The sequence below is a fragment of the Mauremys mutica genome, chromosome 12, assembly GCF_020497125.1.
Source record: "Mauremys mutica isolate MM-2020 ecotype Southern chromosome 12, ASM2049712v1, whole genome shotgun sequence".
Lineage (NCBI taxonomy): Eukaryota > Metazoa > Chordata > Testudines > Geoemydidae > Mauremys > Mauremys mutica.
This window is the reverse complement of record NC_059083.1, coordinates 33,993,628-34,019,336: the sequence shown is the minus strand read 5'-3', so window position 1 is coordinate 34,019,336 and position 25,709 is coordinate 33,993,628. Positions and strand designations below refer to the sequence as shown.

The window sequence follows — 25,709 nt, the reverse complement described above, 5'->3', positions numbered from 1 at the left end:
AATTACTCCCCAGGGAGAGACTCCAGCAGGTGTCAGGGCTGAGCCATGTTGGCAGGACAGTGGGGGGCTCATACGGCCTCTGTCTCCTTATACCCTCAATACACAGAGCTCCAGCAGCCGGCGTGTAAAACCCAATTCGTATCCCCAGCACCGAACTCACTGACACTTGCCCAAGCCCCCTCTCTTCCTGGGGTTGGGGAGTGAGTAAGGGGCACTGGAAGAGGGGGGCCAGGGGCCATGGCCCCATCACTTTTACCAATGGGAGGGCTATCCCCTCCCACTTTTTGCCAGCTGTAAGGGTGAGTGACGATGGGGGAGGGGGCCGAGAGGAGAGACCAGGGGGTCAGGGTGTGGGGAAGAGGTGGCGTGAAGGCAGGGGCTCAGGAAGGAGGGGCAGTGTGAGAGCGAGGGTTCAGGGGTGCAGGGACAGGAGCTCAGGGATAAGGGCTGGCACGAGTGGGTGACCCCTCTACTTTTAGGGAGCTTCCATCACTCCTGGGGAGAGCACCATCCCGGATCCTGATCCACGGGCACATCTGTGTATTTACCGGGTGCACAGAGCTCTCTGTGTGGAGACACTTTCACGCTCACCCAGGAATCGGTGCTGGGAGGCCCCACTGCCCAGGAGGCCGAGGACTGTCACTCCCCTGCCCTGGGGTGAAGGGAGGGGCCCTGGGGCTGCTGTTCCTCATCCGCGGAAGGGGGTGAAGGGGATGTGGACACAGACAATGACCCCTCTTGCACTGTGAGGGGCAGACCCGGCTCCACCCTGGGCTTCAGAGCCTGAGCTCCAACCAGAACCTGATAATCTATGCGGCTATTTTTAATTCCAAAGAGGGAGCCCTGCAAGCCTGAATCTGTCCACCCTGTTCCGAAACTAGCTGCTACATGCTGTGTAGAACGACCCAAAGTGTATCCAGAGTCTGGGTGTGAAAGTTCCCTGCGTGTCTGACCCAGGGCTGGTTAATGAGAGCGAGGAGGATGGCTGGCACAGTCGTTAGATGGAGACACCTGAGCTCCTGGGGCTCTGAGATGTTCTCTGTGCCCATTATCCGCTCTGGGAGATGACCAGGTGCAGCTGCAGAGGGTCTGTGCCGCTAGTATCTTCCATGGGACAAATGGCTCTGGGCAGGGGCGGCTCTAGACCCCAGCGCGCCAAGCAGGCGCATGGGGCGGCCCTTTCCCGGGGGGGCGGCATTTGGCTCCGGTGGACCTTCCGCAGGCATGCCTGCGGGAGCTCAACCGGAGCCGCGGGAAGAGGGGACCCGCCGCGGGACCGGGGAAGGGTGGCGCAGCGCACCGCGCTGCTTGGGGCAGCCTGATTTCTAGAGCCGCCCCTGGCTCTGGGCAGAGAGTTCAGGCTGGAGCCAAATCTCCATTTTCAGCCTGATTTGTGGGGGTGAGATGGATCAGGGGCCCAGGGGGCATTTGTCTGCAAAGGGCAAATTAAACAGCAGCTCTGGAGTGTTTCATAGCTGATGTCCTGAGCCTGGCCTGCTTGTAACTGCATTTCTGGGGATGTTGACAGTCTCTCATTGCAAGTCACTGGGGTTTGGGCTCCTAAGTTGCTCAGACAGGTTTTCAGTGGAGCTGGGAGAAATGTTTTGGACAAATAGTTTATTTGCTGCAAAATTATATTTCAACAAAAACCATTCACGACTCCATGTCGGGTTTGCTGACTAGTTTCAGTTAAGAGAAAAAGGTGCCACCGCTTCCCTTCTAGTCTTTAGCCCAGTGGCTGGGCCCTCAGCTGAGAGCCCCAGGTTCAGTCCCCCCGTGTGATGCCATGAGAGCTTGAACCGCTGGGCTCCAGGTGTCTGATGACGTCCCCCTGTGTCTGAACACTGCCATGGGCACTGGGCCAGAGCGTGGGGGTGAGAATGACTCTGCAGCCCAGTGGGTCAGGCTCCCTCCTGGGAGCCCAGAGTCCAGCTTCTCTGTTCCAGTGACCCTGTAATTATTGATTCATAACCCCAGTGATGGGAGGGGTTACAGCCCCTGGCACAGCAGTGTCTCAGCCATGTCTGCCGGGGTTTCCTTGCACCGATGTAGCTGCACCAGTGCAAACCCCTAGTGCAGACACGCTGTGCAGGTGTGAACTGGGACTGGTCCCCGGTGAAGTTTGTCCCAGATGGAGGGGGCAGTAAGTGGGGAAATGCCCCCTCCCCTCCCCACTGCCATGGCCTCATTAGCAACAGCCCATTAGTGCGCATTTATACCGCCCCCAGAATCTTCCACTGTAATGCCCCCCAAGTGAGCCCAATCCAGGCAACTGCCCCCGTGGGGGTGGGGCTCAGCCCGGCGAGGGGAGGGGCTGGCTGTGGGGTTTCCCTGACTGGAAGGTGGGGCCTGTGGGGCCCGCCAGCATGGAGAGTCCCAGCTGCTCCCCCTGGGGCAGGGCTGTACCCCCAGTGTGTGTGGGGACAGCACCGACCTGCTCTGAGTGAGAAACCAACCACACCTGGCCCGAAAGCAACAGAGATTCCCTGGGCCCTGCCTCTCCCTCCCACATCTCTGGCTCCCACCCCTCCCTTACCCTTCTCCCACCCCTGTGAGGGACCCTGGACCCTGCGTCTAGCCTCACCAACATCCCTCCCTCTCTTCTCACTCCTTTTCTGCTCCCCTGGGCCCCTGCCCTTCTACTCCCACTTTGCCTCCCTGGCACATGCCCCTGCCCTCCACCCATCTCTGCCCCACTGGAACAGCCCCTCCCTTCTCCCCCTGCCCTCCTGTCATCTGCCCCTCTCCCCCAAACATCCTCTGCACCCTGGAGCCCACCCATCACTTCACACCCCCGCTATGTCCTGGCATCCACCTCTCCCCTTTCCCTCCTCTGTGCCATGTCTCCCACCCCTCCCCTCACCCTCCTCTGCTTCCCTGGTGCCTACCACCGCCATCACCTTTGATGGCCACACCACCCCTCACCCTCCTCTGCTGTCCTGGCTTTTGCCCTTCTTACTCCCCTTAGCCCTCCTGACACCTGCCCCTCTCCCCACCCTCTCTGACCCCCTGGCACCTGCCTCTCCCCAATCCCCTCCCCTAGCACCTCCCTCTACCCACCTGCCCTGCCTCTCACCCCTCTCTGCCCCCTGGTGCTTCTCCCTCCCTTCCTCTGCCCTCCCTGTGCCGGCCCTTCTGCTCAGCCCCCTCAATCCCCTGGCACCTGCCCTTCCCCTCCCCCCCCACACCCTCCTGCTGCCTGCCCCTTCCCTCCTCCTGCCCCCCAACACCTGACCCTCCCCTTGTCCCTTTCCTTCCTGGTGCCCATCCCCCTCCCCACCCTCTGCCCCACTGACCCTGCTCTCCTCTCGCCCCTCTGCCACCATCACCCATGCCACCTTCTCTTTATTTGTCACCACTGCCCCTCCCCTCCCCCTCTGGCACCGTGACACCTGCACCCCTCACCACCCCTCCAGTCCCCTGGTGCCAGCTCCTCCTCTGCCCCAAGTCCCAGCTCTACCCTGGCCCCATCTGCCTCCCTGGTGCAAGTCCCTTCCCTCGCCCCCCTTTGGGACCCCTGGTCTCAGCCCTTCCCCTCACCTCAGCACTGCCCCACCCCTCCCCTCACCCTCTCCTAACCTCTGGGCCCCACCCCTCCCTTCATCCTCCCTCTGCCCCCCTGGTGCCCACATCTCCCTGCACACGCCTCTGCCCCCCTAGCGGCTGCCCTTCTCCACACCCCTCTCTCTGCCCCCCTTCTGCTCACCTGCTCCCTCACCCCCCATTCTGCCCCTTTGGCACCAGTGCCTGTTCATTCACTCCCCCCCATGGCTCCACCTCCCCAGTCCTCATCATCTCACCCCCTAGCAGCTCACCTGCCCCTTGATTTGCCCTGCCCCATTGGAGCTTCCCCATTCCCTCATACCCCTCTGCCCCCTGGTGCCTGCCCCTTCCCTTGCTTCCCTGTGCCCCCTGGGGTCCATCCCCTTCTTCTGCCCTGGTGCCAACCCCTCTCTCACCCCCTGCAGCCCCCTGGAACCTGCCCTTCCCTTCACACACCTGTCGTCCTGGTGCCCCTCCCTTCCCTTATCACCCCATAGCCCTTGTGCCTGCCCCACCCCTCTGTCCCTCCCTCCGCCCCCTCTGCTCCTGTCACCTTCCCCTCTCCTTTCCTCTCCCAGCATCAGCCTGTCCCCTCCCCTCCCTCACCTCCCCTGACACCTTCCCACCCCTCCCCCGCTCCTCCTGCCCTTTCTCCTCATTGTCTCCTCACAGGCAGAGGGGCCCTGACTCCCCTCAGGCAACAACCCCTCCCCCCACAGTGATTAACGGGGCACAGGTTAATTTCCCTTTGATCCCAGTTGTCAGTTTCCCTTTTCAACTGGAGTTTCCAATCTAACACCGGACACCTGGGAACCCCCAGACCCACCTTTCCCGTCCTCTGCCCCAGGGGTAGCAGATGGTGGGGGATGGGGTCATTCAGTCCTGTCAGAATTTTCTACCCCTGTGAAATCTCAATGTAAAATATGAAAGAAAAAAGATCATTTGAATTTAGAAAATATTATTGTAACAAAGTGTAAATACAAGAATATTTTAATTTACATTTTAATAGTATTTAAAAAACAAGCATCTAACCATAATTTTTAGAACTGGAATTATTTACATTTATTTTTTGATTCTTCCCTCAAATCTATATTAAAGTTTAACTTCTCTAAATAACATCATTTGTATTTCAACTGTGGAATTTGAAGAAATCCAAAATATTTTTCTTAACAAAATAAACTATTAAATTGTCAGACTGGGTTGTTCATTGATAATGTACATGTGTCATAAATATCACAACTACACACGTGTGCAGCTGCTCTCTCTCGCCCCCCCCCCCCTTTACTGTCTTGATTGGTTCTCTCCAGGAAATTCATCACAATTCCTCTGGGTTCTGTCCACCACCTTCTGGAATTCTCTGTAAAAATAGTGACCGACTGGTCTAATTCCTTGAAATTAGCGATTAGAAAGTTAGGTAGTTAGGTACCTTGTGGGATTTTCAAAAGTGTTTCTGTTTAGGCACCTAAATCCCATTGGTTTCAATAGTCTGTAGGCACCTAACTCCCTTTGGTTTCAATAGCCCTTGGGTGCCTAGCTCCCATTGGGTTCAATAGCCCTTAGGTACCTAACTCCTATTGATTTCCCTTGGGTGCATTACTTGCTTAGAAGCTTTTGAGAACCCACTAGGCATCTGTCTGCCTCTGTAGGCACTGCTGTACCCTCCTAACTCTGGCCCATAGTGAAATTCCATGGGCTGGACTGGTCGGGACATCTGCCTGTGTTAGACCTCGACCCCTCTGTGCTTCCTGTGCCCAGCTCTGTGAGTGCACAGGCCCTTCCCTCTGGGCAGCCAGGGGCCAGCCGAGGCCCTCAACCTCTGTGAGCATGTCCCGTTGTCAGCCACCCCAGGATGTGCGGCGCCCACTCTCTGCTGGCACCACAGGAGGAGCCCTAGGAAAAGCCAGACTGGGAGGAAAGCTGGGGCTGGAGTTCCCGTTGTGTTATTGTGAGTTACCTTATGAATAAAGCAAAGTCCCAGGGCAGGGGTAAATTTGACCCCACACAGCATGTGCAGACTCTGGAGCAGTGTGTGAATGCCGCTTGTTTACAGCATCATGTCAGCAGGAGTTCATAGCTCCTTGGTCAGTTTCTAACCACCCGTTCAGTGACAGGAGATCGTCCATCAGTGCCCCCAAAGCAGTTGCAGTTCAATGGCCTGGCCTCAATCCAGAGCGAGCCGTATCTAGAGTGTAGCTCCAGCTAGATGAGCTAGTGGGGGGCCATTTGCTAGCTCCCCTCTCAGCTCGCTCAGGAATAGATACGATGCTGGTAATAGTGGTGAAAACTGAAGCATCCAGGGTGGGTTTGGTCAGTGTTGGTTGGACTATTACATGTTTGAAAGAGGGAGAGAAGATTCCTTCTCTGACTGGGGCGTTGGCTGTTTAGGTGAGGGGGTGGCTCCCCCCACTCCTGTCTGCAGCAGGGCAGGGACACAGAAGATAAAACTTGGGGCAACCTGTGAATTGTAGCAGACGCGCAGAATTCCATGGCATCACGCGTCCCCTGCACTGTGAGGAATGGAGAAGTTCCCATTTCTTAGCGCTATGGTTTCAGGCTGTCTGCAGACTCAGGAAGACATCACTGCATCACTTACACTCAGTTCCTTTTCAGGGTTATCTCTGCAACCACAAGGTCTAGAAACACAGGGTGCGATACTGTGCCGGGCCTAAGGTACGTGCAGCACAGAACTCACAGCTCTGGGGGAGATGGCAAAGGTCCCTTGACACCACTTCTGCACCTTTGGCATTCCAGGCTGCTCTGGGGGGTGGGAGGGGATAAACCATCCCCCAGTGTCATTTAAGGTAGCCAGGGGAGCTACCCTAAGTCACAGGAGCCCAGAATGGGTCACCTATGGGAGGCAGCATTCTCAAAAATGCCCACTGTGCAAACAGTATGGACACACCTCCTTCTACATGCAGCACATTCCTTGCTGCCTTTCTGCAGAACATCCCTGCGAGTTTGGAATGTGAAACTGTTTGGTGGGTTACCAAAGAATTGTGGTGAGCGAGGCAGGACACGTAGATATAGTGGGAGGGGAGTGACTTCTGGAATGGCTGCCTTGAGCTTTGGAAAGAGGACACACCTGTGTGTAACTGTCATAACTATAAAGGGAAGGAAACAACCCTCCTGTGTACAATACTATAAAATCCCTCCTGGCCAGAGACAGGTAAAATCCTTTTACCTGTAAAGGGTTAAGAAGCTCAGGTAACCTGGCTGACACCTGACCCAAAGGACCAATAAGGGGACAAGATACTTTCAAATCTTGTGGGGGGAAGGCTTTTGTTTGTGTGCTCTTTGCTTTGGGATTGATCGCTCTTGGGACTAAGAGGGACCAGACATCAATCCAGGCTCTCCAAATCATTCTGAACCAGTCTCTCATATTTCAAACTTGTACGTAACAGCCGGGCAAGGTGTGTTAGGTTTATCTTTGTTTTCTCAACTTGTAAACATTCCTTTTTGCTGAGAAGATTTACTTCTGTTTGCTGTAACTTTGAACTTAAGGCTAGAGGGAGTTCCTCTGGGCTCTACAAATCTGATTACCCTGTAAAGTTATTTTCCATCCTGATTTTACAGAGATGATTTTTACCTTTCTTTCTTTAATTAAAAGCCTTCTTTTTAAGAACCTGATTGATTTTTCCTTGTTTTAAGATCCAAGGGGATTGGATCTGGACTCACCAAGAATTGGTGGGGGAAAAGAGGGGGGATGGTTAAATTCTCCTTCTGTTAAGATCCAAGGGGTTGGATCAGTGTTCACCAGGGACTTGGTGAAGAAGTCTTTCAAGACTATCCAGGGAAGAGAGTTAGTATTTGGGAGTGGTGGCAGCAAAACCAAATCTAAGCTGGTAATTCAGTTTAGGGGTTCACATGCAGGTCCTCATATCTGTACTCTAAAGTCCAGAGTGGGCAAGGAACCTTGACAGTAACGGTCTCTGTTTGTATTTGGGTCTGTTTGCTCTCTGTGTACTTGCGGTCTATGAGAGTGTCCATGTATAGAGAAAGTTTTTTAAAACAAAATTTCTCTGTTGTTAATTGATTGACTGCTCCAGATGTGGCAATCATACAAAATATTTACTAGTGAAGCACTTTGGAGCTGTGGAGTCTTAGCAGAAACATTTATTTGTATGAACTTCTCCTCCCCTCTGTACAATTCTTCACAAACCACTCAGACCGGTTCCCTGGGCTGAGTCAGAGATTGACAATGGCTTGTTGTTTACATTCAGGTTGCTTTAAGCAGGTATCTGAAGAGACATGCAGCTTCATGATTGTAATGTAAATGCCTCCGAGTGACGTGAAACACTCAGGAGTCACCTCTTTGCTTTGGGCTTTCTGGTAGTTGATAAAGAGGTTTTATTTCCTCATTCTGTATTGGGACTGGCCGGCAGAAACCTGCTGTACCTAGTCTGGGGGCTGCATTCTACGCTAACAGCAGAGGCACTGACTCCGAGGGTGCTCTGGGGCCCAAGCACCCATGGAAAAAAAATAGGGAGTGTTCAACACCCACCAGCCACAGCTGTTTGGTGCTGGCCGCTAATCAGCTGTTCTGCAGGAGTCCTGGGGCTGGCCACCAATCAGCTGTTCCCCAAGCTCTATTTGACTGGCCCTGGGGCTGGCCACTGATCAGCAAGCGGCTGGAGGGAGGCTCTCGGGGAGGGGGCAGAGAGGAGTGAGAGGTTGGCGGGTGGGCGGGAAGGCTCAGGGAGGGGGTGCAGAGGAGCAAGTTGCAGGTACAGGAGGAGGCAGAGTAGGGGCAGGAAGAGGTGAAGTGAGGATGGGGCCTGGGGGAAGATGCCCCGCGGGGACAGGGCCTTAGGGTGGAGCAGGGCCAGAGCGTCCCGTGGGAAAAACAAAAGTTAGCGCCTGTGTCTAACGGGCTCTGTCTCCATGGCAGAGTTAACTCAGGCTCTAAGTCAGGCACTGCCCTAACCCCCCTTCTGTCCACACACAAACCCTCTCACCCCAGTCTGGTGGTGCTTTCAACCCAGGGGACTTAAGTGACCAATCACATCACACATAAGGAATATACAAGGTGATTTGCTCCATGCCTGCTCACATCACATGATTTCTGACAGGTCTCGATGCCTCTTTGGCTGAGCAGCAGTTGAAATTTTGGACCTGGCCGGGGGAGCCGGGATCCGTTTGGATGAGCAATTGCAGACATGAAGTCAGGGTTATCTTCAGTGTCATCTGGTTATTTACAGAAACACAGAGCAAGTCCTGTTCCCCTGAAAAGCAGTGGGGATGTACAGTGCACAGGCGCCTACAGAAATCCCAAGCCCAACACTCCAGCGCTGTGCCCGAGAAGCAGCTCTCTCTGCCTTTGCTGCCTTCCAGCATCACCCTGCCACTGCGAGGGCTCAGTCACACAGCGCAGAGCCAACCCCCAGCCCCTGCCCTTGGAATCTAGGGGCTTATCTCTGGGGCGGGGCGGGGTTAAGTCCAGACTAACTCAAGTTAATGCGAATTGAAAATACCTGTGTGCACATAACACAAACCCATAAAGCGCACTGACTCCCCACTTGTGAATTCTGGATTCCACTTTAAAAGTGCGCTAAATTCAATGTGAATTAAGTTAGTTTGCGGACTATTGCTCATGTGGATGCAATGATGCCACCATAAGGACAGTGGAGCCCCGAAGCCGAGCAGCAAGAGTCACTGGAGGAAGCACATGGAGAGGGCCGTGAGGAGATATCCCCGGAGAGCCAGGATCTCTTCGGGACTCAGGCCTCTGAGCGTGGCCTTGTAGGAAGCTGCCCTGATTCCCAGCCCCAAACCCAGCCCAGGACACAGAAGGGAGATCTGATTGAGGGGAGCTTGGCATGTAAGGATCCTTCTTTACAATGTATTATTGTTATGCTCTACTGCTGGGCTCACTGCTGTTCTGGGTGCCCCGTGGCCTCAGCCATTTCTGGTGGATGTGAGGGTACGTCTACACTACGGGACTATTCCGAATTTGCATAAACCGGTTTTGTAAAACAGATTTTATAAAATCGAGTGCGCGCGGCCACACTAAACACATTAAATCGGTAGTGTGCGTCCATGGTCCGAGGCTAGCGTCGATTTCTGGAGCGTTGCACTGTGGGTAGCTATCCCGTAGCTATCCCATAGTTCCCGCAGCCTCCCCCGCCCCTTGGCATTTCCGGGTTGAGATCCCAGTGCCTGATGGGGCAAAAATCATTGTCGCGTGTGGTTCTGGGTACAGCCTCACCCCTCCCTCCCTGAGCAGCAGACAACCGTCTCGCGCCTTTTTTTGCTTGGTGAACTGTGCAGACGCCATAACACAGCAAGCATGGACCCTGCTCAGCTCCATACCGCAATCGTGGATGTTTTAAACACCTCGCGCACTCTCGTGCAGTATATGCTGAACCAGGACCTTCAATCCGAGGCGAGGAGGAGGCGGATACGGCAGCGCGGCAATGACAGTGATGAGGACATGGACACAGAATTCTCTCAAACCGCGGGCCCCTGCGCTTTGGAGATCCTGATGGTAATGGGGCAGATTCTATCCATTGAACGCCGATTTTGGGCCCGGGAAACAAGCACTGACTGGTGGGACCGCATTGTGTTGCAGGTGTGGGACGATTCCCAGTGGCTGCGAAACTTTCGCATGCGTAAGGGCACTTTCATGGAACTTTGTGACTTGCTTGCCCCTGCCCTGAAACGCCATAATACCAAGATGAGAGCAGCCCTCACAGTAGAGAAGCGAGTGGCGATAGCCCTGTGGAAGCTTGCAACGCCAGACAGCTACCGGTCAGTCGGGAATCAATTTGGAGTTGGAAAATCTACTGTGGGGGCTGCTGTGATGCAAGTAGCCAAAGCAATCACTAAGCTGCTGCTACGAAAGGTTGTGACTCTGGGAAACGTGCAGGCCATAGTGGATGGCTTTGCTACACTGGGATTCCCTAACTGTGGGGGGGCGATAGATGGAACCCATATCCCTATCTTGGCACCGCAGCGCCAGGGCACCCAGTACGTAAACCGCAAGGGGTACTTTTCAATGGTGCTGCAAGCACTGGTAGATCACAAGGGACGTTTCACAAACATCCACGTGGGATGGCCAGGGAGGGTTCATGACGCTCGCGTCTTCAGAAGCACTACTCTGTTTAAATGGCTGCAGCAAGGGAATTACTTCCCAGATCAGAAAATAACAGTTGGGGATGTTGAAATGCCTGTCGTTATCCTGGGGGACCCAGCCTACCCCTTGATGCCATGGCTCATGAAGCCATACACAGGCAGCCTGGACAGTGGTCAGGATCTGTTCAATTACAGGCTGAGCAAGTGCAGAATGGTGGTGGAATGTGCATTTGGCCGTTTAAAGGCGCGCTGGCGGACATTACTGACTCGCTCAGACCTCAGCCAAACCAATGTCCCCTATGTTATTACTGCTTGCTGTATTCTCCACAACCTCTATGAGAGTAAGGGGGAGACCTTTATGGCGGGGTGGGAGGCTGAGGCAAATCACCTGGCCGCTGATTACGCACAGCCAGACACCAGGGAGATTAGAAGAGCACACCAGGAAGCGGTGCGCATCAGAGAAGCTTTGAAAACGAGCTTCATCAATGGCCAGGGTACAGTGTGACTGCTGTGTTTGTTGATGAACACCCACCCCGCCTTGACTGACTCATTCCCTGTTAGCAACTCACCCTCCCCCTTCGAGTACAGCTTACTTATGCAAATAAAGTCACTGTCATTTAAAAAGCATGAATTCTTTATTGATTCATTATAAAAAGAGGGAGAGAAGTAAGGGTGTGGTTTGGGAGGAGGATAGGAGGGATGGAGAAGGCCATTAAAAAAAATTCACAGTAACGACATCCTTCTGGTTGGGCTGTCCACGGGGGTGGAGTGGGCGGGTGCACGGAGCCTCCCCCCACGCGTTCTTACACGTCTGGGTGAGGAGGATATGGAACATGGTGAGGGTTGAGGGTGGTTATACAGGGGCTGCAGCGGCACTCTGTGATCCTGCTGCCGTTCCTGAAGCTCCACAAGACGCCGGAGCATGTCAGTTTGATCACGCAGCAGCCCCAGAGTTGCATCCCGCCACCGCTGATCTTCCTGCCGCCACCGCTGATTTTCCTGCCGGTCTTCCTGCCGCCACCTCTCATCTCGGTTGTCCCTCCTGTCCTCACGTTCACTGGCCTCTTTCCTGTAATTTGAAACCACGTCCTTCCACTCATTCAGATGAGCTCTTTCATTGCGTGTAACTTCCATAATATCCGAGAACATCTCATCTCGCGTCTTTTTTTTCCTCCGCCTTATCTGTGCTAGCCTTTGGGATGGAGGAGGGATGGTTGAAAAATTTGCAGCTGCATGAGGGAGATAAATATTTAGAAAGATACATTTTACAGAACAATGGTTATACTATTTCACAGTGAACAGCAGTATTCACCACCTAGCACATGTGATTTCCCTACAAGGTCGCATTTTTTCATCTTAATAGTGAGTGCCTGCAGCTCTGGAGTTACAGATCTCACAGTCGCAGGTCCAGGCATCATAATTCAGCTTGCATGCGGCCATGGTAAGCCACTGTCTTTCGGCTTCTGTAGTGATTTAACCCTTCCCCCCCAACAATGCATGGCTAATACCACGCTAGCTCCCTGCTAATCAACAACCTTCCCCCCCCCCACCCACTGCGTGTCTGGTGCCTTGGGGAAGATTGCCGGTGACCAAACACAGAAAAGATCATCGGCATTTCACTCCTCCCCTCCCCCCGCTTCGCTACGTGCAGGAAAGTTTTTTTTTAAGCTGATGCAGTCCATGAACCCAGTAGAAAAATGGCCACCCCCCCCTTACTTAAATTCCTGATTTTTAACCAGGTTATCCTGAACGATATCACTTTGCTGAGGATAACAGAACAAGATAAAGAACGGATGCTTCTTGAATGCCAGCAGTCACCGGGACCATACGCTGCTATGCTTTGCCACGCAATGATACCTGATTACTTGCTACATGCATGGCGTGGTAAAGTGTCCTACCATGGTGGGCGGAACAAGGCTGCCTTGCCCAGAAACCTTCTGCAAAGGCTTCTGGAGTACCTACAGGAGCGCTTCATCGAGATGTCCCTGGAGGATTTCCTCTCAATCCCTGGACATGTTAACAAACTTTTCTAAGTAACTATACTGTCTGCGAATGCATCCCAAGACCTCAGGGCAAATCAATCATTAAAAAAGGCTTGCTTAAAAAAAATGTTTGATATTTGCAAAGGTACACTCACCAGAGGTCCCTTCCATGGCGTCATTGTCTGGGATAGTGGCTTGTGAGGGCTGGGAGGACGGTAATTCCGTCAGGGTGATAAAAAGCTCCTGGCTGCTGTGGCTCACGGAGTGCTGTGTGCTCTCTGCTAGGTCTTCCTCCTCTTCTTCATCTTCCTCTTCCCCGTCTGCATAATCCTCAGACATGGCAGAGATTACAACCCCCACCTCGGAATCCACGATCAGGGGTGGGGTACTTGTGGCGCAGCCCCCTAAAATTGCATGCAGCTCAGCATAGAAGCGGCATGTTTTTCGACCTGCCCCTGACCTTCCGTTTGCTTCTTTGGTTTTCTGGTAGCCTTGTCTGAGCTCCTTAACTTTCACTCTGCACTGCACTGAGTCCCTGCTGTGGCCTTTATCCGTCATAGCCTTAGAAATTCTTTCAAATACTTTTTCATTTCGTCTTTTGGAACGCAGTTCTGTTAGTACTGAATCCTCTCCCCAGATAGCGATCAGATCCAGTACCTCCTGTGTAGTCCATGCTGGGGCTCTTTTACGATTCTCAGGAGACTGCATTGTTAACGCTGATGAGCTGTGCGTGGTCACCTGTGCTGATGAGATGAGATCTCCACGCTGGGGAAGCAGGAAATGAATTTCAAAAGTTCGCGGGGCTTTTCCTGTCTACCTGGCCAGTGCATCCGAGTTCAGAATGATGTCCAGAGCGGTCACTGGTGCACTGTGGGATACCGCCCGGAGGCCAATGCCGTCGATCAGCGTCCACACTAACCCTAATCCGATATGTTAATACCGATACTAGCGTTACTCCTCTCGTTAGGGAGGAGTACAGAAACCGGTTTAAAGAGCCATTAAAATCGATATAAGGTGCCTCCTAGTGTGGACGGTTGTGGCGTTAAATCGGTTTTACGCTCCTAAAACCGATTTAAACGCCTAGTGTAGACCAGGCCTGAGCTAGGAGCCTTTCCGAATTTCCAGCTCCCACCTTCCTCTCTCCCCCTACACTCTCCCCCTTCGTTCAGCCCCCTGAACAAGTTTTCAAACAGAGTTGGATGCCCAGGCAATTGGCTTCTAACTCGGACTGAAGCCCCAACCACTGACTGTTAACATGCCCAGGCCATGGTGGGCACATCCCCAGCTACTAATTGTCTTTTCCCTTTGAGCATCTGTCCATCCCCCAGCCTCCATCTGTGAGCTCAAAATGGCGACTTCCTGGAGCAGTCACAGCCTCTACCTCCCCTCCTTTCCCTTCCAGGGTAGATTCAAATAATGATTCTGTTCACTTGTGCAGGTTTTCAAAGTTTATTGAGAGAGTTGGTACAGGAAAAACAGTCTGGTTAGTATCATTATGAACTGGGTGAAACCTTGATATGGGTCAAGTTAAAAACTCTCTGAGATTGATGGATGTGAATTCATCCTTCAGTTAACATAACCGTAAGGATACATTTATCACCAGCCCCTACCTAAGACAAAGGAGGTATGTGAACCCACCCAGGGGGTTGGGACAGGAGGGCTTTGCTGAGCAGTATTTTGGGTAGGAGGGTGTTTGTGTGTGAAAATATGCAAAATGCAGAGGACCAGCGAACAGAAAAGGACAGAGAGGCAGAGGCAAAAGCCAAGCAGCCGCTGTGAACACAGTGTGACCCCGGACAATCTAGAGAGAGCGTCTGGTGTTGACTAAACGGGCTTGGAGCTGCAAGCTACAAAATTGGTCTTGTTCTTGGTTCCTGGCTCCTTGTCCCTAATCACTATTCCCAAACCAGCCCCCAGTAGTGTACGGGGAGATCTCGACAGACCAGTAAAGTGCCGAACCACGACTGCTTATTGGTAAAAGTAGCCAAGCCAGCAGGCTGTAAGTGGGCGTATGCCAGAGCCGTAACTAGGTATTTTTGCACCCGAGGCAAGAATATAAAATTGCGCCTTCCCCCAGGGCTGGCTCTTCGGCGGCAATTCGGCGACGGGTCCCTCAGTCCCTTTCAGAGGGAAGGGCCTGCCGCCAAATTGCCACCAAAGGATGAATGAAGTGGCGGCGGTAAAACCTGTGATTTTGGGGGGTCAACTCATTATTTTTGACTGCTTGGGCTGGTAATGTTGCTTCCAAGATGGTCTTTGAGTCCAGTCCAGTTCCAAATCAGAGAGGGACTCACAGGTTAAGAGAGGTGGGAGGTGCTGGATATTATCAGTGGCGACTAGGGATTAGCATGTGTCTTGAGAATGCTGGGAGTTCAGGTCTGCAGGGCAGGATCAGGGGTGGCAGGTTTGTAGAAATTTTGGTTGTGCCCAGAACCCGCCCCCGCCCAAACTCTGCCCCCCCCCACCCAAGGCTCTGGGAGGGAGTTTGGGTGAGGGAGGAGGTCTGGGGTGCAGGCCCTAGGCTTGGGCAGGGGATTGGGGTGCAGGCTCTGGGAGGGAGTTTGGGGATGAAAGGGATGCAGAGGGATGGGGTGCAGGGGTGAGGGCTGTGGGTTGTGGCTGCAGATGAAGGGTTTGGAATATGGGGGGGCTCAGAGCGAGAGTTGGGGTGAGGGCTCTGTCTGAGGCTAGGGATGAGGTGTTTGGGGTACTGGAGGGGCTCAGGGCTCGAGCAGAGGGATGAGGGTGTGGTGGGGGGTGAAAGCTCTGACTGGGGGTGTGGGCTCTGGGCTGGGGCAGGGCTGGGGATGAGTTTGGGGTGCAGGCAGGCTGCTCCGGGACAGGGGCCAGAGAGGAGGACTCCCCCCAGCCCATTCCCTGCTGGCAGCAGTGAGTTCTGGGGGAGGAGTCCCCCTTTCCTGCCTCCCCAGCAGCACACTCACCCCCACCACTGTCACTGCATGTGCTTCTAGGGCCCCTCTCAGATCCAGCCTCACTGGGGCTGCCTCCTTGCCCAGCATGGGGCAGGAGCAGTGACTGCGGGCGGGGTGGGGGGCTGTGCTGCTGGAGGGTCCCATTGGAAAATGAAAGGGTCTGAGGGGGAAGGGCAGGCTCAGAGTCAGTCTGCCCTGGCAGTGACACGGGGGGCACTAGGACCCTACAGCAGCAGTAGCTGCAGGGAGGCAGCATGGAGCTGCTCTGCTTCAGGTCTGGGAAGGGGGGTGGAGGACACTCAGGGGTGGCGCAGGGGGAAGATCACCTCGGTTATAGATATCTCTGTGCCTGCCAGCGGATTTTTTTTTCTCCACCACTTTCTGCACCCCTGGGCTTTTTGCACCTGAAGCAAGTGCCTCACTCGCCTCGCCCTTGTTACAGCACTGGGTATGCAGCAGCATGACCGAGTCAGGAGGGGAGGGGGTTTGTGTGTCACAGAAAGGGCAGCTTGACCCGCATCCTTCCTGAAGTCAAGTATCAGAGGGTGTTAGTCTGGATCTGTAAAAGCAGCAAAGAGTCTTGTGGCACCTTATAGACTAACAGACATTTTGGAGCATGAGCTTTCGTGGGTGAATACCCACTTCGTCAGATGCATGTAGTGGAAATTTCCAGGGGCAGGTTTATATATGCAAGCAAGAATCAGGCTGGAGATAACAAGGTTAGTTCAATCAGGGAGGATGAGGCCCTCTTCTAGCAGTTGAGGTGTGAAAACCAAGGGAGGAGAAACTGCTTTTGTAGTTGGCAAGCCATTCACAGTCTTTGTTTAATCCTGAGCTGATGGTGTCAAATTTGCAGATGAACTGAAGCTCAGGAAAATAGGAGTAACCAATACACTGCTTTAAAAAGGAATTAAAAATAAATAACTAAAATAGAGTGACGCTGCATTTACAATGGCTTCTAGGAAACAGAGTAACTGTCAGGCCATGCAGCCTCCAGCCAGGGCCGGCTCTAACATTTTTGCCACCCCAAGTGAAAACAAAGAGCGCCGCCCTGCCCCTCCCTGGCCCCCGAGCGTTGCCCCAGCCCCAAGCGTAGCGTTGCCCCAGTCCCCGCCCCCCGAGCGTCGCACCGCCCAAGTCCCTGCCCCCCCAGCATGGCGCCACGCCTCCCAAGCCCCGCCTCCCCCCAGTGCCGCCCGGCCGAACCAAAAAACCAAAAACAAACCCCGATCGCCGCCCTGTCCTAAGGAGCTGCCCCAAGCACGTGCTTGGTAGGCTGGTGTCTAGAGCCGGCCCTGAGGCCATGGGAACAGCAGGTCAGAGCCACATCAAGTGACAATAAATTATTTTATGTAACAAAGACATATGGGGCAATGGGCTTTAACACCACAGCCCTGGGGGAGGGGTGCTGAGACAGGCCAGCAAGGAACCAGCCTCTCTGCCACATGGCCTATTTTGGAAACCACTGCAGATGGCTCACCCCACTGTGGTAACTTTTATCCCCTCTGCTCCCAGTAAGTCTATTTAGGCTTTTTTTGGGGGGAGGGGGGTGGAATATCCTGCCGGAGCACATGATTGGCTCCCAGTTGCACAGTCTGCTAAAAGAAGCTTTAAAAGGCTGCTTGCCCTTGATTTTTTCCCTTTTGCTTTCGGGTTGCCTGCGGGTGTGGTTGGTTGGGCTGCTGGCTGCCTGCAAAGGGCAGAGAGAACAGAGACCCACCCAGCTGCGATGGCTTCTGCAGCTACAGCAGGGGAAGTTCAAGATGACACTATTTGCTCCATCTGCCTGGGGTATCTGACAGAGCCGGTGACTATCACGTGTGGGCACAACTTCTGCCGAGCCTGCATTGCCCAGTACTGTGTGGAAAAGGGAGCGGGGACACCCCTGACCTGTCCCCAGTGCAGAGCCCAGTTCCAGAAAGGGGAGTTCAGGCCCAACACCCAGCTGAGCAACATTGTACAAAAGCTCAAACAACTGGGGTTAAAACCAGGAAAAGGACAAAAGGAGGATCTGTGTGAGAGACACAAGGAACGTCTCAAACTCTTCTGTGAGGAGGATGGAGAAACCATTTGCTGGATGTGTGAGAAATCCCGGGACCACAAGTCTCACACAGTGGTTCCCATTGAGGAGGCTGCCCAGGAGTACAAGGTAGGAAATGCTGTTGACTTTGCTTAATTAAATCCCTTAAGGACACCAGAGTTGGTGCCGATCGTAGAGAAGAAACTTTAAATGAGAGGGGGGAAGTCACCAGGTGTTGATTAAGGAAAATGCTGCAAGCAGGATGATGAACATAAAACCGTGAGCAAAACACCCACCCCAGAGTGTAATGGGCAGTGTCTTCTGCCTCAGGTTTTTTAGTTCTACAACCAAAAGTTCCTTTAACAAGTCCCTCACCACACCCCACTCACAGTGGTTGTCCCAGGGTAGTGAAGACTCGGAGGTACACCTGGTGGAGGGGAGGAAGAAGGCACCTTGCTTGCTCCTCTGCATCACCTGTCAATCACCACCCTGCCACATACCCAACTGATCCACTCCACCGGCCGCCCCACCAGCTGTTACCTGCTTCTCTACTATAAGCTCTAGAGATCAGTCTCTTGAGGTTCTACCCTGCTCTTAGTGATTGTCAGCTCTTTGGCTTTGTCTACACTACAAAGTTTTGTTGGCAAAAGTGATGCCACTTTAAAGCTGCTGTTGCATGTGAACATTAGCTCCTTGTGCAGGCAGAGCACATTCACACTAGCAGATCTTACATCCACACAGAGAGCTGCACGGTTCGTAGCGATCCCGCTCTGAAAACTGGCCACCAGGGTGCTTTGCAGAGGTGAAAGTGGGCCGGTGCGGGCCGGAGCAGTGCTCTGGCAAGAGCCGGCCGCCAGTCCAGCCCGCACACAGCTGAAATTTGCTCCCCCGTCGGCGGCCCTGCTGGTAGGTCCCAGCAGGACGGACGCCGAAGCAAGGCTAAAGTGCTGGCTTGGCAGCGCTGCCGGACCCTACCAGCAGAGCCGCCGAAAGGAAGGAGCAAAAGGGGCCCAGGGTAGCCTGAGGGACTAGCAGGGGGCCTGGCGCTGGCCGGCAGCAGGGGTTGGGTGCACCCCCGCACCCACTGCAGCCGGCGGGAAGCGGAGCGACCCGGCCCCAGCCGTGTTGCTTGGGGGAGGGGGAGGAATGGAAACCACCCCAGTCCCTGCACTCACCAGTGGTGGGAAGCGGAGCCCCCTTGGCCCTTCTGCCCCAAGGCCCCATGTTGTGTATTTGGTTGTCATGGTTTTTGGTTCCTATGGTAACTGAGTTAGATTATTAGGGGATAGCTCGGCCAGCTTCAGCCGGCTGGGTGAGTTCTCTGAGTCTGTAAATAAAATGGTGGTTTTGTTAGCTGTCTGCTGTCTGGCCTCAAGTGATTTCTTCCTAAACCGGCTGCCCCCAAGGATATAACAAGTGGCGACGATGGATGGGATCCTGGTGCTGCTCCAGTAACAGAAGGAAGTAGAAGTCAAGGTACAAAACAAACAAATAAAAATACTGCTTGTTTGCACTGACTGTGAAAGTGAAACTAAAATCATGGCTACTCTGACCAGGCCACTGGAACCTTTTGATGAGAATATAGAGCAGTGGCATGTGTATACTGAGCGTTTTGAGCTTTTTGTTATTGCAAATGACATTACAGAAGCGAAGAAGGTGCCAATATTCTTAAGTGTTGTAGGGGCTAAAACCTACTCCCTGCTACGCAGCTTACTACACCCTGTTAAGCCTGAGACTAAATCTTACAGTGACATTGTGGAAATCCTGGGGTCCCATTTCTCCCCAAAACCACTGGTAATTGCTGAAAGATATAGGTTCCACAAAAGAGACCAAAAGGAAGATGAAACAGTTGTACAATTTGTAGCCATTTTAAAAAAGCTAGCAGAACACTGTGAATTTAAAGAGATGTTAAATGATGCCCTGCGTGACAGGTTAGTGTGTGGCCTGTACAGCGAAGCTATACGGAAGCGCCTACTGATAGAGGATCAGCTTACATTACAGAAGGCTGTGGATATTACTGTCTCCATGGAACTGGCTACAAGGGAGGCGCAATACATCGGTGCATCCCCTAGGGTGAAAAAAGTGTCACAAGAACTGACCCACAAAACGGTGCAGAGTCAAGAATGTTACCGCTGTGGTAAGCCGGGTCACCAGGCATTGGAATGCTGGTGTAAGGACCTGGTGTGTCGACACTGTGGCAAAAAGGGACACATTGAGTGTGCCTGTAAACAAAAGAAAAGGAGGCCTGTGGTCTGGCTGACAAAAAGAGGAACCTTGCATACCCTAGAGCAGACCCAGGATGATCAAGGTGACACCTCAGCGCAAGAGAAAGTGCCACGTCATGTTTTGTCTTTGGCAGTGGGCTCACATGAATACTGGGTAACCCCGTTATTGGATGGCAAACGTATACGCATGGAACTGGACACCGGTGCAGCCGTCTCACTGATCTCCGAGACTGTGTATAAAGAAAAGCTACAGCATCTTCCGCTTAAGGCAACAAAAACTGTTCTGAAGACGTATACGGGAGAAGCTGTGCCTATGCTGGGCACTATTGATGTTAAGGTGGAGCTCAATGGACAGGTGGCTAAATTGCCACTGTTTGTGGTGAGAGGTAACTACCCAGCCTTAATGGGTAGGTCTTGGCTTGGGAAGATTCAACTGAACTGGGCAGAAGTGCACCGGATGACTAAAGAAGAAACCAGTCTAATCCCTATAGTAAGGAAACATGTTGCTGTTTTTGGAGATGATTTGGGAAGTATGAAGGGAATCACTGTGACATTGAACATTAAACCTGACAGTCCACTAAAATATCTGAAAGCCCGAACTGTGCCATATGCCATCAGGCCAAAAGTTGAAGCAGACCTGGAGCGCCTGGTCACCAATGGAGTCCTAATACCAGTTACCCATAGCTCATGGGCCACTCCTATCATTCCAATAGTGAAGAAAGATGGCTCTCTCCGGATTTGCGGTGATTTTAAAGTCACTGTCAACCCAGTGTTGTGTGCAGAGCAATACCCGCTTCCCCGCATCGATGACCTCTTCGCAGGCCTGGCTGGGGGACAAAAGTTCAGTAAGATTGATCTGAGTCAAGCATATTTACAGATGCAAGTTGATGAAAAGTCCCAAGAGCTGTTGACTATTGTGACTCATAAGGGGCTTTATCGATACTGCCGCCTACCCTTCGGAATAACATCTCCTCTCGCCCTGTTCCAGAGGGCTATGGACCAGATCTTGTGTGGCTTGTCAGGAGTTCAGTGCTATCTGGATGATATCCTGGTCACTGGAAGAAATGAAGAGGATCACTTAAAGAATTTAGAGGCTACCCTACAAAGACTGGAAGAGTATGGCCTACGAGTTCGCAAAGACAAGTGTGAATTCTTCAAGCCCTCTGTTGAATATTTGGGACACATCATTGATTCTGCAGGTCTTCATAAGGCCCCTGCAAAAGTTAAAGCTATTGTGGAGGCTCCCCTACCTCGAAATGTAAGCCAGCTGCGCTCATTTCTAGGACTACTGAACTACTATGGAAATTTCATCTCACAGTTAGCCACACTGCTAAAACCACTTCATGAGCTCCTTGGGCAGAACAAGGCCTGGAAGTGGACTGAAGCCTGTGATGTTTCATTTAACAAAGCTAAGGATGCATTGCTGAATTCTTAGGTTCTAACGCACTTTGATCCATCCTTACCCCTACAATTGGCCTGCGATGCCTCCCCTTATGGAGTGGGAGCAGTCGTGTCACACATTATGCCTTCGGGAGAAGAGAGACCTATTGCTTTTGCTTCACGCACTCTAAGCAAAGCAGAAACTAACTACGCCCAAATTGAACGTGAGGCATTAGGAATTGTTTTTGGAATTCGGAAGTTTCATCCGTACCTGTTTGGGCGAAAGTTTACTCTTCTCACAGACCATCGACCTCTGACGTCAATTTTTGGACCTTACACAGGCATTCCCCCATTAGCTGCTAGTCGTATGCAACGTTGGGCATTGTTACTTTCAGCACACACATATGAAATCAAATATCGGAAATCCACTCTGCACGGCAATGCAGATGGCCTCTCAAGGTTGCATTTGCCGGTCAAACATCAAGATAGTGCCCAAAAGGAAATCTTCTACTTTGAACAGGTAGAGAATACACCCATCACTGCTACTCAGATAAAGAAGGCAACCCGCGTTGACCCAGTATTGTCCCAATTTATGGACCTGGTGATGCATGGAAAATCTCGACAAACCTCTCCAGTCTCATCTGACCTTGTTCCCTACATGTCCAGAAGGACGGAGTTATCGGTCCAATCTGGTTGTTTGTTGTGGGGGAGACGTGTCATTATTCCACCACCACTGAGATCACAGCTGTTAGAACAGCTACATTCTGGTCACTGTGGAATAGTGCGCATGAAGGAAATTGCATGAAGCTATTTTTGGTGTCCTGGATTGGACAGTGCTATTGAAGAGAAGGCAAAAGCTTGTATGTCATGTCAGGGTGTGAGGAATGCACCCCAGTGGGCACCCCTACACCCATGGGACTGGCCTGAAAACCCGTGGCAACGTATTCATGTTGACTTTGCTGGTCCCCTTGAAGGAAGCATGTTCTTGGTGGCAATAGATGCCCATTCTAAATGGCCAGAAGTCTCTATAATGCAGTCCACTTCTGCAGAGAGTACTATCCAAAAACTACGAGGACTCTTTAGTCGTTTTGGTCTGCCAGAACAACTTGTGAGCGACAACAGACCACAGTTCGTTTCTCAGGAGTTTCAAAATTTTATGAAGGCAAATGGGATACACCACATCACGTCAGCACCATATCATCCATCCACCAATGGATTAGCTGAAAGATTTGTGCAGACAATGAAAAACGCTTTGAAATCAGCAAGGGGACAACACTCCATTCAAAAGCGTCTGGATACCTTCTTACTTTCCTACCGAAACACACCTCATGCTACGACCCAGGCATCTCCGGCCTTTCTAATGATGGGACGACAGCTGCGCACTTGCTTTGATCTGCTGAAACCTTCTGAACCTAGACAAACTGTGCAACATCAGCAGCAATATCAAGTCATCAGACGGGCACCCAGAGCAAAAGACCGAACCTTTAGCCCGGGACAGCCAGTTTTGGCTCGGAATTATACTTCCAGAGCTAAATGGGTCCCGGCCACAGTCATCACTCAAACAGGACCTGTTTCCTACGCAGTCCGGACTGCAGAGAATCTTACCTGGCGGCGACATGTAGATCAGCTGTTGCCAGGTCATGCCCGTCCTCAGGACACATCTGCAATTGAGGGGTCTGACTTCACCTCTTCTGGTGAGACACCGAATCACGAATCACCTATTCCTGACTGTCCTCCTCCATTACTGCCGGAGGCTGAGATGCCCCTTTGCCCAGCATGAGCTGATACCACCTCCTCACCCGTTTGTGCTGAGGACCCTGAGCCCATGGTACTTTCGGGTGCAACAACACCAGAAGTTCGCCGTAATCCACCTAGAGACAGAAGGCCTCCTCATCGGCTGGATCTTTAGCTAGGGCGAACCCACGGTTATGGGGCAAAATAATCCCCAGGGTTTAGCCGGGAATGGAGGCTGTCTATCCTCATTCTCTAGTCTAGTGTGTGTTTTATTTAGGGGATGTTCTTATTAGGGGGGGAGGAATATGTTGTGTATTTGGTTGTCATGGTTTTTGGTTCCTATGGTAACTGATTTAGATTATTAGGGGATAGCTCAGCCAGCTTCAGCCAGCTGGGTGAATTCTCTGAGTCTGTAAATAAAATGGTGGTTTTGTTAGCTGTCTGCTGTCTGGCCTCAAGTGATTTCTTCCTAAACCGGCTGCCCCCAAGGATATAACACCCCACCCCTTCCAGGGGGCCAGAGCCACCCACCCTGTTAAGGAAGCCGGGTCTGGTGCAGGTAGCACTGATACGTCCCGGCGTCTAGTTTCACTGACAGGGCTCAGAAAAAGCCAGGAAATACTGGCACTTCTCTGCGACTGCTTTGTTCTCCAGGATCTCAGCTTTCACTTTGTGTTAAACTGACTCTCCAGCTGTTCTGGTTGTGAAGAAAACCTCAAAACTGACCCACATGTAGGGATACAGAGAGCTGGGCACAGCAGCTCGGAGAGGTCTGAACAGCTCCAGTCCCTGAGTGGGGGGTGGGCTCAGGTGCCTGGGGATGATCCTTTAAATATCAGCATTGTTAACAATTTCATTCACCTTGTGAGAGCGGAGAGGGAGAGTTACAGCCCAGCACCACGTACTGCCAGTGATGCCTCCTTCCGGTGCCACAGGCGGGTGATGTTTGGGAGATGCCACCTCTTATTTCCCCCCCAGTAAAGAAGGTCCAGGCCCAGAGAGCCCAGGGGTATATTCTGGCCCCATGAGGGGAGACCGGCCCCAGGAGCCATTTGGAACCAATCAGCAACTCCATCCCGTTTTGAACAATGCACCATCTCCTGTGAACAGACCATGCTGTCTCCTTTTGGTGACTCACATGGGCAGAGCTTATTTTGTGGGTGGATCTTCAGAGATCCAGACATTTTTGCCCCAGCACTACAAGTTTCAATGCCTAATAGAGAGAACAGGGCTGAATGGCTCTTTGTGAGCCCTCGAGTTCTCTCCTGCCCTCTGCCCTTTGTCCCTTCGCCCTCTCCCCCAGTCTGATCCCTGCTCATTTATGAAGCTGTTTTGATGTGTGCAAAGGCTGCTTTTCCGACTCCTGTCTCTCACTAGCCCCTGCTGGCTCCATCGCTCTTTGCTTCCCTGCAGCAGCACGGCAGGGGTGTCACCGAGCAGCTCCCCAGGAGCTCTCAGCAGCAGCCTTGGCCCGTGGGCAGAGGGCAGGAGAGAACTCGAGGGCTCAGAGAAAAGAGAAAAAGTGAAACGGGGAGATCTCAGGAGGCGGCTCTGGGGGGCTGCCAGGGGTGTTGCACAGAGCGGGGCTGATAGGGCAGGAGCACGTTGCTGTGCCGGGTGTCAAAGGGGAAGAGAGCCCTGGATTGTTACAGCTCTGGAGCAGTTATAATTATGGGTGACACATTCCCCCCAGACCGAGTGTGTCCCTTGTTCCTCACTGATCCCACAGCTTCACCCTGTGCAGTTAATGGGGCAGCGCTGGTGTCAGGCTCCCAGCTGCTGCCTAGGGGAGGCCACATGTGAGCCTGGCAGACAGGTGAGAGCACCGTGTAGATCTTGTTCCTGGCCTGGGCCTGGGGCACAGTGCAGTGATGCATCGTCCTAAGCTCCTCGCTCTCACTGGCAGGAGGGATCGTTCAGAACCTTCCCAGCTATTTCCTCTCTGGCCTGTGCTCAGTGATATGAAACTTTAGCTAAAAACACAGGCCTTGAGAAGTCCTGAGTGTCTGCATGATGCAGAGCATCCCCGCTCTGAGACTGGCGTCTCTGCTCCCACGCTGCCTTTGGGGCCCGCAGCGCTGAGTCTGCTGCCTCCTTCCAGGATATTTTACTGCTTGTGTATGAAAGGACGATATCTATGGTACACGGGCACTAATGATGCTGCCAAGAACGACTTTGAGCGGATCACTGCAGACTATGTGGCTCTGGGAAGAAGGATAAAGGAGTTTGAGGTGCAAATGGTGTTCTTGTCTATCCTCCCTGTGGAAGGAAAAGACCCAGGTAGAGACCGTCTAATCATAGAAGTCAACAAATGGCTACGCTAGTGGTGTCGGAGAGAAGGCTTTGGATTCTTTGACCATGGGATGGTGTTCCAAGAAGAAGGATTGTTAGGCAGAGATGGGCTCCACCTAATGAAGCGAGGGAAGAGCATCTTTGCAAGCAGGCTGGCTAACCTAGTGAGGAGGGCTTTAAACTAGGTTCTCCAGGGGAAGGAGACCAAAGCCCTGAGGTAAGTGGGGAAATGGGATACCGGGAGGAAGCACGAGCAGGAGAGTGGAAGAGGGGAGGACTCCTGTCTCATACTGAGAAAGCAGGATCATCGGCGAGTTATCTTAAGTGCCGTGGCAAAGTACCTGCTTCTCCTCTGCTGGCTCAGTCCCTTTTTGCCTTGGAGACACAGGCTTGGGCAAAGTAAAATCCTTCCCAGTTACGCAGGGTCTGGCTGATCCTCCTCTCAGTCAGTCCCTTGCTGTTTTTCTCCCCTTCTGGGGACAGAGTGCAGTCTTCCTTGCTGGAAGAGGGCAGAGCCTTGCTGCACCTA

General features: G+C 52.7%; 1 protein-coding gene across 1 annotated transcript in view; it reads left to right on the top strand.

Annotated features, from left to right (window-relative positions):
* The window catches only part of LOC123346691, a 97,477-nt gene that overhangs the window by 10,969 nt on the left and 60,799 nt on the right, over nucleotides 1-25,709 (top strand). Inside the window, exon 4 of the mRNA XM_044984163.1 lies at nucleotides 17,228-17,678. Coding sequence (XP_044840098.1) covers nucleotides 17,228-17,678 — 451 coding nt within the window. The remainder of the gene's footprint in view (nucleotides 1-17,227; nucleotides 17,679-25,709) is intronic.